This window comes from Budorcas taxicolor, chromosome 2, assembly GCF_023091745.1.
Source record: "Budorcas taxicolor isolate Tak-1 chromosome 2, Takin1.1, whole genome shotgun sequence".
NCBI lineage: Eukaryota > Metazoa > Chordata > Mammalia > Artiodactyla > Bovidae > Budorcas > Budorcas taxicolor.
In genome coordinates this window covers 32713391-32728980 of record NC_068911.1, presented here as the reverse complement: position 1 = coordinate 32728980, position 15590 = coordinate 32713391, and the positions used below count along the sequence as shown (strand labels likewise).

The window sequence follows — 15590 nt, the reverse complement described above, 5'->3', positions numbered from 1 at the left end:
GTGACAAGCCAGAAACTGGCTTCAAAACTGGGTAAGGACATTGTCAACAGTAAATGGATAGAGGGATAAAGAAACTGTGATGTGTTCACACCATGGAATGCTATACAGCAAGGAAAATGAACAAGCTGTAAGTACACACAGCAACACAGATTGATCTCACAAACATACTTTAAGCAAAAGAAGTCAGACCCAAAAAAGAGGATGTGGACAGCATTATTCACAATCGTCATAAGATGGGAACAACCCGAAAGTCCATCAGTGGGGAAAGGGACATGCAAAATGTGGTTCATCCATACAATGAATATTATCCAGCCTTAAGAAGGAATGAAGCACAAAATCAGACACATAGGTCAATGGAACAGGTAAACTCACACACCTAAGATCAATTAATCTATGATAAAAGACACAAGAATATACACTGGAGAAAAGACAGTCTCTTTAGCAAGTGGTGCTGGGAAAGCTGTACAGCCGCTTGTAAATCGATGAAGTTAGAACACATTCTCACATTATACACAAGAATAAACTCAAAATGGCTTAAACACTTAAACATAAGACATGACACCATAAAACTCCTAGAATACAGGCAAAACATTCTCTGACATAAATCATAGCAATATTTTCTTAGGTCAGTCTCCCGAGGCAAAAGAAATAAAAGGGAAAATAAACAGGACCTAACCAAACTTAGAAGCTTTTGCACAGCAAAAGAAACCATAAACAAACAAACAAACAAAAAGAAAGCCTATGGACTGAGAGAAAATATTTGTAGATGATGCAATCGACAAAAGATTAATTTCTAAAATACATAAATAGTTCACACAGCTCAGTATCAGAACAACCTAGTCATAAAATGGGCAGAAGACCTAAAGAGACATTTCTCCAAAGAAGACATACAGATGGCCGACAGGTGCATGAAAAGATGCTCAATATCACTAATTATTCAGTCAATTCAGTTCAGTTCAGTTGCTCAGTCATGTCCCACTCTTTGTGACCCCATGAATCGCAGCATGCCAGGCCTCCCTGTCCATCATCAACTCCTGGAGTTCACTCAGACTCACGTCCATCGAGTCAGTGATCCGGCCATCTCATCCTCTGTTGTCCCCTTCTCCTCCTGCCCCCAATCCCTCCCAGCATCAGAATCTTTTCCAATGAGTCAACTCTTCGCATGAGGTGGCCAAAGTACTAGAGTTTCAGCTTTAGCATCATTCCTTCCACAGAAATCCCAGGGCTGATCTCCTTCAGAATGGACTGGTTGGATCTCCTTGCAGTCCAAGGGACTCTCAGGAGTCTTCAACACCACAGTTCTAAAGCATCAATTCTTCGGCACTCAGCTTTCTTCACAGTCCAACTCTCACATCCATACATGACCACTGGAAAAACCATAGCCTTGACTAGACGGACCTTTGTTGGCAAAGTAATGTCTCTGCTTTTGAATATGCTATCTAGGTTGGTCAGAACTTTTCTTCCAAGGAGTAAGCGTCTTTAACTATTTTTTTAGAGAAATGCAAATCAAAACCACTTCAAACCATGCACCTTAATGTTTATAGCAGCAACAGCCAAGATATGGAAGCAATCGAAGTGTCTACTGAGAGATAAATGGATAAAGAAGATGTGAGATACACACACACAATGGAATACTTCTCGGCCATAAAAAAGAATGAAGTAATGACATCTGTGGCATTGTGAATGGACCTAGAGATTATCATACTAAGCAAAGTCAGACAAACATCGTATGATATTACTTATATGTAGAATCTAAAAAATGATATAAATGAACTTATTTACAAAACAGAAAGAGACCTACAGACATAGAGAACAAACTTATGGTTACCAAAGGGCAAAGGGGGTGGGGAGGGATAAATTAGGAGTTTGGGATTAACATATACTCAGTACTATATATAAAATAGATAAAAAAGAGGACTTACTGTACAAAGTGAAAGTGAAGTCACTCAGTCGTGTCTGACTCTTCGCGACCCCATGGACTATAGCCCACCAGGCTCTGCTGTCCATGGAATTCTCCAGGCAAGAATACTGGAGTGGGCTGCCATTTCCTTCTCCAGGGGATCTTCCTGAAACAGGGATCGAACCCAGGTCTCCTGCACTGCTAGCAGATTCTTTACCAGCTGAGCCAAGAGGGAAGCTCTTAAATTTTGTATTTTTTGGTTGCACCATGAAGCATGTGGAATCTTAGTTTCCTAACCAGGGATTGAACCCTCATCCCCTGTGGTGGAAACACGGAGTCTTAACCACTGTACCACTGCAGGGAAGTTCATGAAGTTCATTCAGGGAAGTTGCTGTATAGCACAGAGAAATATACTCAATATCTTGTCATAATCTATAATGGAAAAGAATCTGAAAAAGTGCATATGTACACACACACACATATAACTGAATCACTTTGCTGTACACCACAAACTATCACATAACAAATCAACTATACTTCAATTCAGAAAGGAATTATTTGTGCGATGGAAAAAAGAATGAAGTACTGACCCATGCTATGACACAAATAAACCTCAGAAACATGCTCGGTGAGAGAAGCCAGACACAAAAGGCCACATACTGTGTGATTCTGTTTATAAGAAATGTCCAGAACAGATAAATCCATCGAGACAGAAAGCACATTCATGGTTGGCAGGGCTGGGAAATGAGGGCACAGCACGTGACCACTAACGGAGGTGGGGTCTCCTTGGGGTGACGAAAATGTTTTGGAACTAGACAGATGTGGTCATTGCACAACGCTGTGAATGTATCACGTGTCACTGAATTGTATATTTTTAAACGGCTAACTTTATGTTACGTGAACGTCACTTTTTTCCCGAAAGGGTACATGTAAATGATTCTATTTACATAAAGTTCACAAAAGGAACTAGATGTGACTTCTACTATCAACCAGATTGAAGTAACAGGGACTGAATTTACCTCCCCATGTGGAGCAACTCGAAACTCAGATGAAACAGATTAAACAAAAGTTCCCAAGACATTAGACACCACCAGGCAATGCAAGATGGTGAACCCAAGAAACAGGAAATAGCAAGTGAGCCTCAGCTCCCCGCCTGGAGGGAGTTCAGGCTGAGGGGCTGGGAGGGTAACAGAGTGCGGCAGGGCAGACTCTTGGAGTTACGGATCTGGGAGCCTGGGGAGACCAAGGTGACTGGACATTGCAGGGCAGAGGACAAGAAGGGAAAGAGTTGCGCAGAGAACTCTGGAAGTCTCCAGAGGGTTCCAAGAATCTCTGTAACACTGCTTTAGGCCAAGACTTCTTAGATGTTAACACTCAAAACACTACACATAAAAGAAATGGATAAACCTGACTTTATCCAAATCACGAATGTCTGCTCTTTAGAAGACACTGCTGGGACTTCCCTGGGGGTCCAGTGGTTAAGAGTCTGCCTTCCAACGCAAGGGACGTGGGTTCGATCCCTGGTCGAGAAACTGAGATACCACATGCTGTGAGGTAACTAAGCACACACACCGCAACCAAGAGAAGCCCACTACTGCAGCTACCAAGCCCGTGCACTCTAGAGCCTGGGTGCCGGAACTAGGGAAGCCTGCACACCGCAGTGGAGACCCAGCATGGCCAGAAAAAGACACTGCTAAGGGAATGGAAAGACCATCCACACCCTGGGAGAAAGCATTTGCAAGTTACACAGCTAACAAAAGCCTTGTGTTCTGAATAGATCAAGAATGTTTGAAACTTGCTCTTAAGAAACCAACCCAATTTTTTTTTAAACAAAGGACAAAATATTTGAACATACGCTTCACCAAAGATGCACGGATGACAAATAAGCACATGAAAAGATGCTCAACATTAGCAGCATTAGGGAATAAAGCCACGAGATACTATCGCACACTATTAGAATGGCAAAAACTAAAAAGTCTAATCCTACCAAGTGTTGGCAAGGATGTGGAGGAATTAGACCTTTCCTACACTGCTGGTGGGGATGCAAAATAGTACAACCACTTTGCAAAACAATTTAGCTATCTCTTAAAAAATTAAACATATGATCCAGCCATCCCATTCCTCAATATTTACCCCAAACCTGAAAACATATGTTTATATGAAGATTTGTAATGATAGGTCAATCCAGTATCTTGCCTGGAAAATCCCATGGGCAGAGGAGCTTGGTAGGCTACAGTCCATGGGGTTGCAAGAGTTGGACACATCTTAGCAACTAAAACCACCACCACGTACATAAATGTGCATAGCAGCCCTACTTGTAATAGCCCCAAAACCGGAAATAATGCAAATGTTCATCAACAGGTGAATACTTAAACGGACTGAGGTCCATCCCTACAACGGAACACTACTTGACCAGAGGAAGAAATAAACTACTAGTATACCCTGCATGAGGATGAATCTCAAAATAATTACACTGAACAGAGGAAGTGAGATCAGAAAGCAGCACATACTTTACAGGCAAAAGTATATGCTGCATGATTCCATTTATGCAACATTCCAGAAAATGCAAACTCGTCCATCGTGACAGAAAAAGCATATCACAACAGGGGTGCAGGGCTGGAGCAGGAAGAAGGGATTAAGGAGACTAAGAAGCCTTTGAGGGTGATGGATATGTTGATTTAGTTGATAGTGGTTTCATGGTGTATTGCTGTTGTCTCTCAGTCAGAAAATCATGTCTAACTCTGCAAGCCATGGACTGTAGCCTGCCAGGATCTTCTGTCCATGGGATTTCGCAGGCAAGGACACTAGAGTGGGTCACCATTCCCTCCTCCAGGGCATCTTCCTGACCCAGGGAAGGAGCCCTTGTCCCCTGCACTGGCAGGCAGATTCTTTTCCATTGAGCCATCAGTGAAGTCCCTTCAGTGCTTACATATGTCCAAACTTGTCAAACAGTATGCGTCAACACTCTAAACACATACCATTTATTGTAGGGCAACTACACCTCAACAAAGCTGATTTTTTTTTTTTTTAACAAAGCTGTTTTTTAAGGTTACTCAGTGCTATTAGGAGTCAGAACAGTGCTTGCTTACCTCTGGTTATGGGTGGGTAAACCAGAATAGGGAGGGGGAAGGGTGCCTCTGGGGAGCTTATGAGGGTCTGGGTGCTGGTTACAAGGATGTTTCACTGATGGAAACACACTTCCAAAGTGGGCACTTTTCTATATCAAATGGTTTTTCAAAAGATGATATATCAAATGGTTTTTCAAAAGAAGGCAGGCTAGCAGCTCCCTGCTGAGATCTGGACCAGCAGTTTGCTTCTGTAAGGGGGTAGGGGTGGGAGGGAAGGGTCAGAGTTCATGGACACCTGCGTCCCCCAGTCCCAAAGCCCAAGCTGGCGTCTGAGGGGGGGAGGGTGAAATGGGGTGGGCACAGGTGCTTCCCTTACCTTCTGCTGCAAGTCTCTCATCCTTCTGGACCTTTCTCCTGGACAGGCTGGGTCAGCCGATGTGGGCCCTGGCTCTGCCTCTGGGGGCTCCTTCGCCTGGGCTTGTCTCTCCTCTTCCTGCCCCCAGAATGACTTCGGGCCAAACAGCCTGCGGGCCATTTCCTCGGCATTTTCCAGCCGAAGCCCCAACTGGGAAGGAAAGTCAGGGGCTCAGGGGACAGTAACGTGGTTATAATAGTAACCAAGAGCTGTGGGGTTGGGAGCTTGAACAGGGGGCTCCAGGCTCCATCCAGGCCCAAATGTCAAGAGATACAATCTCAGCTCCCCATCTGCTTGGCAAATGACACACAGGAAGAATTCCGACCAATTCTTTGAGGCCTGGTTCAAATGTCACCACCTCTGGGACGCCTTCCCTGAATTCCCATATCACCGGCTCCATACATCCCACCTCCCCACCCCCAACCAAATTTATTACCCCTTCCTCTGAGTGTCAAGCACAATACTCCAAAGTCACACTCAGACAAATTTATGTGTCTCGCTGAAAGATCTTGAGCTCCATGAGAGCAGGGACCTGTGTCTCATTCACCAAGGGCACTCAATGCCTGGTGAGATGGTTAATTCTGTCTCTACGTGACTGGGCAGTGGGGTGCCCAGATATTTGGTCCAGTGTTATTACAGATGTTTCTGTGAGAGCATTTTTTAATGAGTTTAACATTTACATCAGTGGACTAAGTCAAGCAGATTGCCCTCCATAATGAGGGTGAGCCTCATCTAATCAGTTGAAGGCCTGAATAAAACAAAAGGCTGCCCTTCCTCAAAATAGGAGGGCATTTCTCCTCCCTGACTGCCTGCAGACTGGGACATTGGCTTTTCCTGTCTTCAGACGGGAACTACACCATCAGTTCCCCTGGGTCTCCAGCTCTGCTGACTGTAGATCTGGGGCCTGTCAGCCTCTATAACCCTATTGATTCTACTTTTCTGGAGAACCCTGACTGATTCTCAAAATCTGATGGATGAATGAATGAGTCCTTCCTTCATTCCATCTACCTATCCATCCACCCATGTGTTCACTCATTCTTACATCATTTCCTTCCGACCTCTCATCTAGATGTCTATGAGAGCATTTGTAGAGAAATTACTGGAGGTTCAGCCCTTGGCAGATCTAAGCTCAGGTGCCCAGCAGGCAAAGTTTGGATGGTAAGTCCCCAGTTCTCCATAAATTAGGAAGTGCTGGGATAGGGCACAGAGCACCCTCCCTCAGACAGGCTCCAGGGACCTGGGGGGAAGAGATGGAAGGGCCCCAAGGTATTACATTACTTCAAAGCTTGCTGGGCACATGACCTCAGAGATCATCCCTCTTCCATTGCTGCCCCTTACAAATCATTTTCCACATTCAAACTGCGTGTCACTCCCCAACTTGAAACCCTTCCTCAACATGGTCCTGCTCCCTCCCTGAGTTCCCATCTTACTATTCTCCTCTTGTTCTCTAATCTATTTCTGTTCCTTAAACACACCAAGCCCTCTGTCATCTCAGGAACGTTGCACACACTGCCCTCTTTCCCCCTGGAAGGTTCTTACCTCAGTTTTTCACATGGCTGCTCCCGCTCATCCTTCAGATCTCTAAACTCACTACTTAAAGTTGCCATTGTTCTATGGACGTGTCTACCCATTTCTTATCTGTCTATCTCTCTGGGCTGTGAGCACCAAGAAAGCAGGAATTGTATCTCTGCATCATCATCATATTCTCCGAGCCCAGCACACAGCATAGTAGCTGGCACATGTTAGGTAGAAGATGGATACTGTGCAGTTGATGACAGGTTCACAGATGGATGCATAGATGGATAGAAGGGTGGACAGATCAGGAAGAACAGATGAAGAGAAAGGTGGGTGGGGAGACTGACAGATGTATGGATGGGCAGAAGGGTAGATGAATAAATAGTGGATGAGAGAGTAGACAAAGAGATAGTAGGGGTAAGTGAGTGAATAGATGGGTGAGGATAGAAGAATGGATGGAAAGATGGATGGATACAGGTGCATAAACATACGGAAGAATATGTGGACAGATGAGTAGGTACGTAGGTATTAATAAATAGGTGGATAGATGAGTGGATGACTGAAAGAATAAAGATGATCGGGTGAGAGTGTAGATGGAGAGATGGGTGGGAAGGTACATAAATGGATTGGTGGATGAGAAGGATGGATGGATGACTGTATGGATGGGGTGATGGATAGGCAATGGATAGGTGGATGGATAGCTAAGTAGTGCATAGATAGATAGGTGGGTGGATGGCTGCATGACTGGGAAGATAAATGAGTAGGTGAGAGGGTAGATGGAGAGAAATGGCAGGTACATAGATGGATGAGAAGGAGGGATGGGGGTCATAGATGTATGGATTTATGTATGGGTCAGTAGGCTGGATGAGTAGATGGGTGGACAGGCAGATAAATGGGTGGGTGGAGGCTGGGGGCTGGGAATAGATCGATAGACACAAGAAGTGAGGGATGGAAAGATGGATGGATGGGATGATTTCTGGCCCCAAGCCCAGGAGACACCCTGAAGAGACTGAAATAAGGACCCCTCTTACCTCCAGGAGGTTGAAGGCATGACCAAAAGCGTGGATGGTCAGGTTGGCTGTGGCAGAACGGGGGAGGAAGGAGGCTGGAGAGAAGAGAAGGGTCCCCTCCAGGTTGGCTCCCAGGCTGCCTGATGCTGGAAGAGAGAGAAAGGATCAGTGCCCACCACGCCACTCACAGGGCAGGAGTGGACAGCTGAGGGGCTGGAGACAGGGCTAGACACACGGTGCATCCTCTCAGACAGGACAGGAAGCTCAGAAGTAAGCCTTACCAAGGGCAGAGGGAAGGTCACGAACGTACCCACATCTGCTGATAGGTGGGGGGGCAGCCAGAGCACCCCACCCTGTCCCCCAGCTTTCCAAGTAGCTGAGGGGGGTTGGATACTTAACCTAGAATGGGGTCTCTTTTTTATTCTGTTTAATTACAAGGAAGCAGTTGTCTCTGGTTGATGCTAATCTCCCTTTTTAACCCAGGGAAAAGCAGTTCTCAAACTCACCGCCCTCAGCAGGCGAGAACCTGTGAGAATTCAACAACAGTGTTTCACGGTCACTGCATCTCTTTTTAGGACAACCCTATTTTTAGAATTAAACTGAAGAGGTTTTCCTTCAGCATAACAGTAAATTTAAAAGAACCAGTTTAGAGAAAAGATGGAAGTACTATTTCATTGAATGCTATGAGGTGGCTCATATTTAACTATTTTTTACCTCTTCCGACAAAAATGGCAGGTGGCTATGAGGATACAGAAAAAAAAAATCAAGCAGATGGCATGTGAATATCTGGACATTTAGCAACAGACATGGCCTCAGCCTTATCCACACGTCCTCTGGAGTCAGAACTCCCGGGTCCCCAAGCCTTTGTGGTCCCGAGGAGGACAGTGCTGGTCAGAGATGCCCATACCTGAGCGGAAGGTGACGTCAGAGTAGGACGAGTGTTTCCACACCTCTGGATGGAACTCCCGGCTGACAATATCTTCAGGGACGGCCTCCCGGAGGCTCTGTTTCAAGGGGTCGTCGGTCTCCAACAGCTGCAGGAGGTGACTCCACACAAAGGAGCCCACTGGCGTCCAGTCGCAGCCGGAGGGGAGGGGAGGGGAGGGTGATGAGGGAGGGCCCACAGCTGACACAGTACAGAGAAAAGACCCCCAGCCTCCCGCTCCAGGTCCTGCTATTTCTACCCACCAGAGGCTTCTCAGGAGCCTAGCTACTGGGAACCACATCCTCTTTGTAGATAAACAGCAAACAGAAGTGCCTTAATGGAACTTGGAAATCTAGGCTGCACAGGGCATTCTGATGCACTTTCCTGAAGGAAAAGGGAGCCCACTGGACTGGTTTGAGAGTGTGGGGAAAGCCCTGGTTTGAAAGTCAGACTTGAGCCTGAAACCCAGTTCCACCACTCATGAGCTGTGTGACCTTGGGCTGGTCACTCCACTTCTCTGAGCCTTAGTTCCTTCATCGGTAAAATGAACTATAATGACCCATCTCCCAGGGCAGTTTGCGCAGATCAGTCAACAGCAGAGTCTGGACCTAAAGGACTGAGTATCTTTTAGGGTTGGGAAAGGGTAAACATGCAGTCTGTGATGGGGACCCTCTGAGGCTCTCCGGAGAGTTAAAAATGAAATGAGTGTACCAAGGGAAAGGAGTCCAACAGAGGATATTATTCTAATTGGGAACACCAACCCCCTTGCTCATCCCAGGCTCTCAGAATGCCCAGCAGGGAGCTTCTAGAACAATCCACCATGAAACAGAGATGAGAATGTTTTTGCTCCCATCAGGAAACATACAAGCCTGATACCGCAGGGTATCTATTAAGGCTGCCCCTTCGCTGACCCCCTCTGAGGGGCTTGGCTCAGTGGTCTATTGATGTAGAACAGCCCCACCCATCCCATCCCACACTAGAAACTGCCAACAACAAACTGCGGCTTCGAGTAGCACCATTTCTTTCCCTCTGGGGGCTGGGGAGGTGTCATTTCTTTAGAAAGTAGTTTAGCAGCATCACATCAGACTTTCAAACGTGTGTGCACACCTTAATGCTGGCTGAGTGTGTGTGCGCTAAGTCATTTCCATCATGTCCAACTCTTTAAGACCCTATGAACTGTAGCTTGACAGGCTCCTCTGTCCGTGTGGATTCTCCAAGCAAGAATACTGGAGTGGGTTGCATTTCCTCTTCCACAGGATCTTCCCAACCCAGGGATCAAACCCACGTCTCTTAACATCTCCTGCGTTGGCAGGTCGGTTCTTTACCACTAGCACCACCTGGGAAGCCTCTTGTTGGCTACTTCTGGGAAATTATCCTCCGGCTAGATTAGCAAAAGGGTCTGAAGGGGGATGGACAGAGAGATTCATTTTGGTTGCTGTTTCTCATGGCAAAAGACTAGAAAAAAAAAAAATCTAAATGCCCATCACTGGGGACTGGTAAAGTGGACTGTGGTTTAACCTCCTAGTGGAGCATCCCGCAGCTGCAGCTAAGAACCCAAGTACCCTGATGTGGAAAGAGCTCCCGGACACACTGAAGGCAGAGGCAAGGGGTACAACCAGTGTGTACACCACGATCCTCAGTGGCTGCTGTTGTTACGGTCATAACACATCCATGTTCATACATGCACTACATGTTCTGATGGGACACAGAAGAGAATGGTCAAAGTCAGTGCCTTCAGAAAACAGGACTTAGGGATCAGGAGGCAAGGAAGGCAGCCTTTAACTTTCCATTTATATCTTGCCGTCTGCTTTGAAATTTTGGCTGCATAATCATAGCAGAGAATGAGACAGTTGCATGGCATAATTGACTCGATGGACATGAGTTTGAGCAAACTCCGGGAGATGGTAAAGGACAGGGAGGCCCGGCACGCTGCTGTCCACAGGGTCGCAAAGAGTGGGACACGACTGAATGACTGAAGAACAACAACAATAACAGCAGCAGTGATAATAACATGGACAGTAAACAGCTATGCACACAGCACTTACAATGTTCTAAATGCCTTCCTGTATTAATTCATTTTATGCTTCCTTCATGAGGAAGGTACTGTTATTACCCCCATTTTACGGATGGAGAAACTGAGGCTCACAAAGGTTTGGTCATTTGCCCAAAGGAACACAGGTAGGAAGTGGCTAAGCTGGGACCTGAACCCAGTCAGGCAGTCCCCAGACTCAACTCACTGCGAATTATGTCAGATCACTGTGCACTAGGAAAAAAACTTTTCAAAAGTTAGCTGAGCTTATTTTTTGAAGTTCTACCTGTTTAAAAGGAACTCTGACCCCTCAAGGGGTCTGAGATTCGCAGACACTGTCCCTGGCCTCAAGTCTCTCCTCTCCTCTCTCCTTTAGGTGGTATGCCATGACCTTGGCCAAAGCTAGAAAGGAGCTCAGCGACTGTCACCCCATTGTACAGATGAGGAAACTGAGGACCAGAGGGAAGCAACTTCTCCTGGGTTGTTCAATTGCCACCAGGGTGAGGGGAGCATGTGAGGTTATTTGTCCAGATGGCGTGGCAAAAGAAGGGGAACAGAAAGGGATGGGACACCTGAGGGATGGAGGCAGAGTGCTCTGGAAACCCCCGCACCCATCTGGTGGCACCCAGGCCAGCCCCTGCCCCCCACCTGCAGCTGCTCACCCTGGGTGGACTGCTCTCCGGCCTGGGTATGCCGCACCTGGGCAAACACCTCCTTGCCCGGGCACCTCATCAGGGCCAGGTAGGCATTGATGCGGATCTCAGAATCCTCCTCGGCGTTTCGGTACAGGCTGGAGAGCACGGATCGCTGCCTCGGGCAAAGGGAAAGCCATCACCCAGAGCCCACGCCCCCCGACCCGAGAGGGCCATGTCCCCTTGTCTGCTCTGGCTCCAGCAGGGGTCCAGCTGCCTTGACCCGGCTCTCCCAAAGTCTCCGCTGCTCCCAGACACTCTCACCTGTGGCCCGATTGTGGGACGTGGGAGTTTGCCCAGTCACTGTTAATACCTAACTCCCCAGAGCCCCAGCACAGAGAGCCTTATCAACTTCCACAAGTAACAATGGTAAGGGCTTCCCAGGTGGTGCCAGTGGTAAAGAATCAGCCTGCCAATGCAGGAGATGACACGTAGGTTCGATCCCTGGGTCAGGAAGATCCTCTGGACAAGGAAATGGCAACCCACTCTAGTATTCTTGCCTGGGAAATCCCATGGACAGAGGAGCCTGGTGGGCTGCAGTCCATGGGGTCACAGAGTCAGATATGACTTAGCGACTGAGCACCATGCAAACAATGGGTGAACAGGTGGGTGCGGCTACATTCCAAGAAAACATCATCTGTGAAACATCTGTGAAAACACCATAGCAACAGACTCACAGGAGGTATTCCCTCTAAAGATACTCCCCATGCCCCCCTTCCTAAGCAAGCCACTTCCCATACCCCGTGACTCTCTCCCTCAGCACCTGCCGGTTCCCTTCACAGCACAGCCATCCGCCCATCCACTCATGCAGCAACATTAACTGAGCACCTATCACGTGCCCAGCAAGGTGCAAGGGAACAACTGTGAGCAAGACAAACCCCGCTCTGTCCATCTGAAGCTTACATTCTAGTGCAGAGAGGCGGATAGTGAACCAGGTGAATATATAGTACGCTGCTGCATGCTAAGTCACTTCAGTAGTGTCTGACTCTTTGCAATCCTATAGGCTGTATCCCTCCAGGCTCCTCCGTCCATGGGATTTTCCAGGCAAGAATACTAGAGCAGGCTGCCATGCCCACTTCCAGGAGATCTTCCTGACTCAGAGATCGAACCCATGTTTCTTGCATCTCCTGCATTGGCAGACGGGTTCTTTACCACTAGTGCCACTTGGTAAGCCCATAACTGCTAAAAAGGGAAAAATAAAATAGGGCAGCCGGATGCCTGGGGGAGCTTGAAAAGGTCAGTTGCAAGTGAAAGGAAGCCAAGGAAGATCCCCCACAGTAAAAAGTAAAAGGAGAAGAGCACGTGTAAATGCCCTGAGGGCAGAAGTGAGCCCTGGAGGCAGGAATAGCAGGGGTGAGGGAAGCAGGAAATGAAGCCAAGAGGTGCTCCTGGATCAGTGGTCAGATCACAGGAAGGACTCTGACTAAATGAGGCAGGAGCCGCTAGTCCAAGGGTCAGCAAACTTCCTACAAAGGGAAAGATGGTCAATTGTTTTGCCTTTGCAGACCATACAGTCGCTGTTGCAACTACTCAATTCCACAATCAAAGCAAGAAAGCAGCCCAGACCACACATCAATGAACAGGCAGAGCTGTATCTCAACAACACTTTACCTACAAGAACAGGCAATAAGCTGGATGTCGACCATGGACCTTGCTGACCCCTGAACCAGTGGGTTTGCAGCACAGATGGCTTATGTGTGGTGTGTTAGTAATCACTCGCTTACTTGGGTATTCGATGAATACAGGACCCCCTACCCCAGATACAGGCTCTATGAGAGCAGAGACCTGGGCACCTGTTCACGCCAGTGCCCGGCACATAGTAGGTGCTCAGTAAATGCGATGAACGAATGAACAAGTGAAGATGTGCATTAACAGGAATTCAAGACCCACTCCTGCCCAATGCCAACCCCGGTGAAATAACTCCCAGGAGCTCACGTCCGCAGAGCAGGGAACCCTCCGGAAGGCCTGGATGGCCCCCAGCCGGATCTCAGGGGGGCAGCTCCCCAGGGAGGCACAAGTGCTCAGCTTGGGGGTGAGAGCTGTGGCTGCCCAGCCAGCGTTGCCAATGGCCTTCAGCACGAACAGGAGCTGAAACAAGATGACGGTGGGGCCTTGAGGCTGGTGGTGGCGTCCAGCCCACCCGCCCAGTCTACAGCTCGCCTGCTTGGCAAGGACCTCCTCAAGGGCCCATGCCCAGGGTGTGGGCTGTCCTCACCTGATCAGCGTCTGAGGGCTCCCGGAAGGTGCAGTTGGCATCCACGGCATCTCCCAGGAATCTCACAAGGGAGCCGACACCAGAGAGCTGCTCACAGGGCCCGTCCAGAGACACACACAGGTTGTGCACCAGAGCCGAGATGCCCAGGAAGGCGCTGGAGCTGGCCCCCGGGGTCTGCAGCAGAGGCTGGGGACAGAAACCGGCCCCCACCCCAGCCAAGAAGCCTGGTAAGGGGTCTTTCACAGGCCTCCCCATGGGATGCTTCCTAAAAGTACAGATGCCCCCGACCCCACCCCGCCACTCCTGAGGGTCTGAATAAATTGTCTGTGGTGCGGCCTGCAGGGAGCATTTCTTAAAATGCCCCAGGGGCCTTTCTGGTGGCTCAGGGGTAAAGAATTTGCCTGCCAATGCAGGAGACCCCGGTTCGATCCCTGGTCCAGGGAGATTCCACATGCCACGGGACAACTAAGCCCAAGCGCCACAACGGCTAAGCCTGTGCTCTAGAGCCTGGGAACTGCAACTGCTGAAGCCTGTGCACCCTAGAGCCCGTGCTCCACAATAAGTGCAGCCACGGCAACGAGACCACGCGCCGCAACTAGAGAGGAGCCCTGGCTCGCCGCACCTAGAGAAAAGGCCACGTAGCAGTGAAGACCCAGCACAGCCAAAATTAAATAAACCAATAAAATTATTTGTGTAATGCCCCAAAAGACCTTTTCTGTGCATCCAGGATGGACAACAGTATCTCAGGCTGACAGGGGACATTTGGCAAGGCTGGAGACCGCGTAAGTTGTGACAACTGGGGGTCGGTGCATTCTTGCGATGGGATGAGGCACAAGCTCTGGGCTAGCAGGATGAGAAACGGCAGGAGACAGGCGAGCGAAGAGCCTGGGCTCCACCAGCCCGGGGACCCACCTGCTCTGCTCCCTGTGTCCCTGGCAAGTGGCCACAGCCGCGACACCAGTGTGTACATAACACTCAGCACACATCAGAACAACTATCAGTCCGCCCCACCCCAAGGCAGAGAAAGCACCTTGCCTGAGGTCGTGCTGGTAAGGGACTAGGCTGGGTTCTAAAGCGGGGTGGGGGTGGTATCGTGCACCAGAGTCTGCGCCTTAAGTCCCCCACCTCCCACACTTCTGCACTTCTGCTGAGCAAACAAAGGAGGGAGAGAAAGGAAAGAAGGGGACGCCCAACCCCGCCTGGCACTGGCTGAGCCCCCACAGACGCTGCAGGGCACTGATGTCTGTGTGGCCACCGTGTCACCTGTTAGGCTGTGAGCAATGCCCCCTGGGCCCAGTCCTAGCCTGGCTCTGACTCAGTGCCCAGTTCCCTGTTGAACGGAGCCAACCACACAGCCTGCATGGGCTGGCCCTACTGTAAATGCAGGCATCAGGGGCGGCGGGGACAGGGGTGAGTGTTCCCTACACTCCACCTGGACAGTTAGTCAAGAGTCTGACCAGCATGAGGGCCTGAGAGAGCCTGTTGGAGACCCCTCCCCGCCATCAGCCAGCCCAGGGGTCTCCCATACACTCCCCACTGGTGGCCTCTGAATCCTGGCCCCCTGTCAATCTGGGAGGGCAGTGAGGAGTGACGTTAACCCTCCCCGTGGTGGGTGAGGACACGCCCCCAGGTGAATGAGGACATGCCCCCCAAGTGAGTGAGGACAGGGCCATGGTCCAAGAAAAAGGCACAGGAGCTGCAGCACCTGGGCCAGCTGCCCAGCCTCCTTGGGCCTCAGTTTCCTCATCTGTAAAATGGGAGGGATAAGAGCACCTACATCATAGAGGCATCATGGGAGTTAAATAGGACCTCCTTGGGTTG

The 15590-nt window shown here is 49.1% G+C and overlaps 1 protein-coding gene across 1 annotated transcript in view; it reads right to left on the bottom strand.

Moving 5' to 3' along the window:
• Positions 1-15590, bottom strand: part of LOC128060070 (uncharacterized) — a 188897-nt gene that overhangs the window by 149251 nt on the left and 24056 nt on the right. The window contains exons 11-16 of the mRNA XM_052652297.1: positions 13770-13955; positions 13490-13642; positions 11525-11669; positions 8816-8974; positions 7930-8054; positions 5345-5533 (exon numbers count right to left, since the gene is read on the bottom strand). Coding sequence (XP_052508257.1) covers positions 5345-5533; positions 7930-8054; positions 8816-8974; positions 11525-11669; positions 13490-13642; positions 13770-13955 — 957 coding nt within the window. The remainder of the gene's footprint in view (positions 1-5344; positions 5534-7929; positions 8055-8815; positions 8975-11524; positions 11670-13489; positions 13643-13769; positions 13956-15590) is intronic.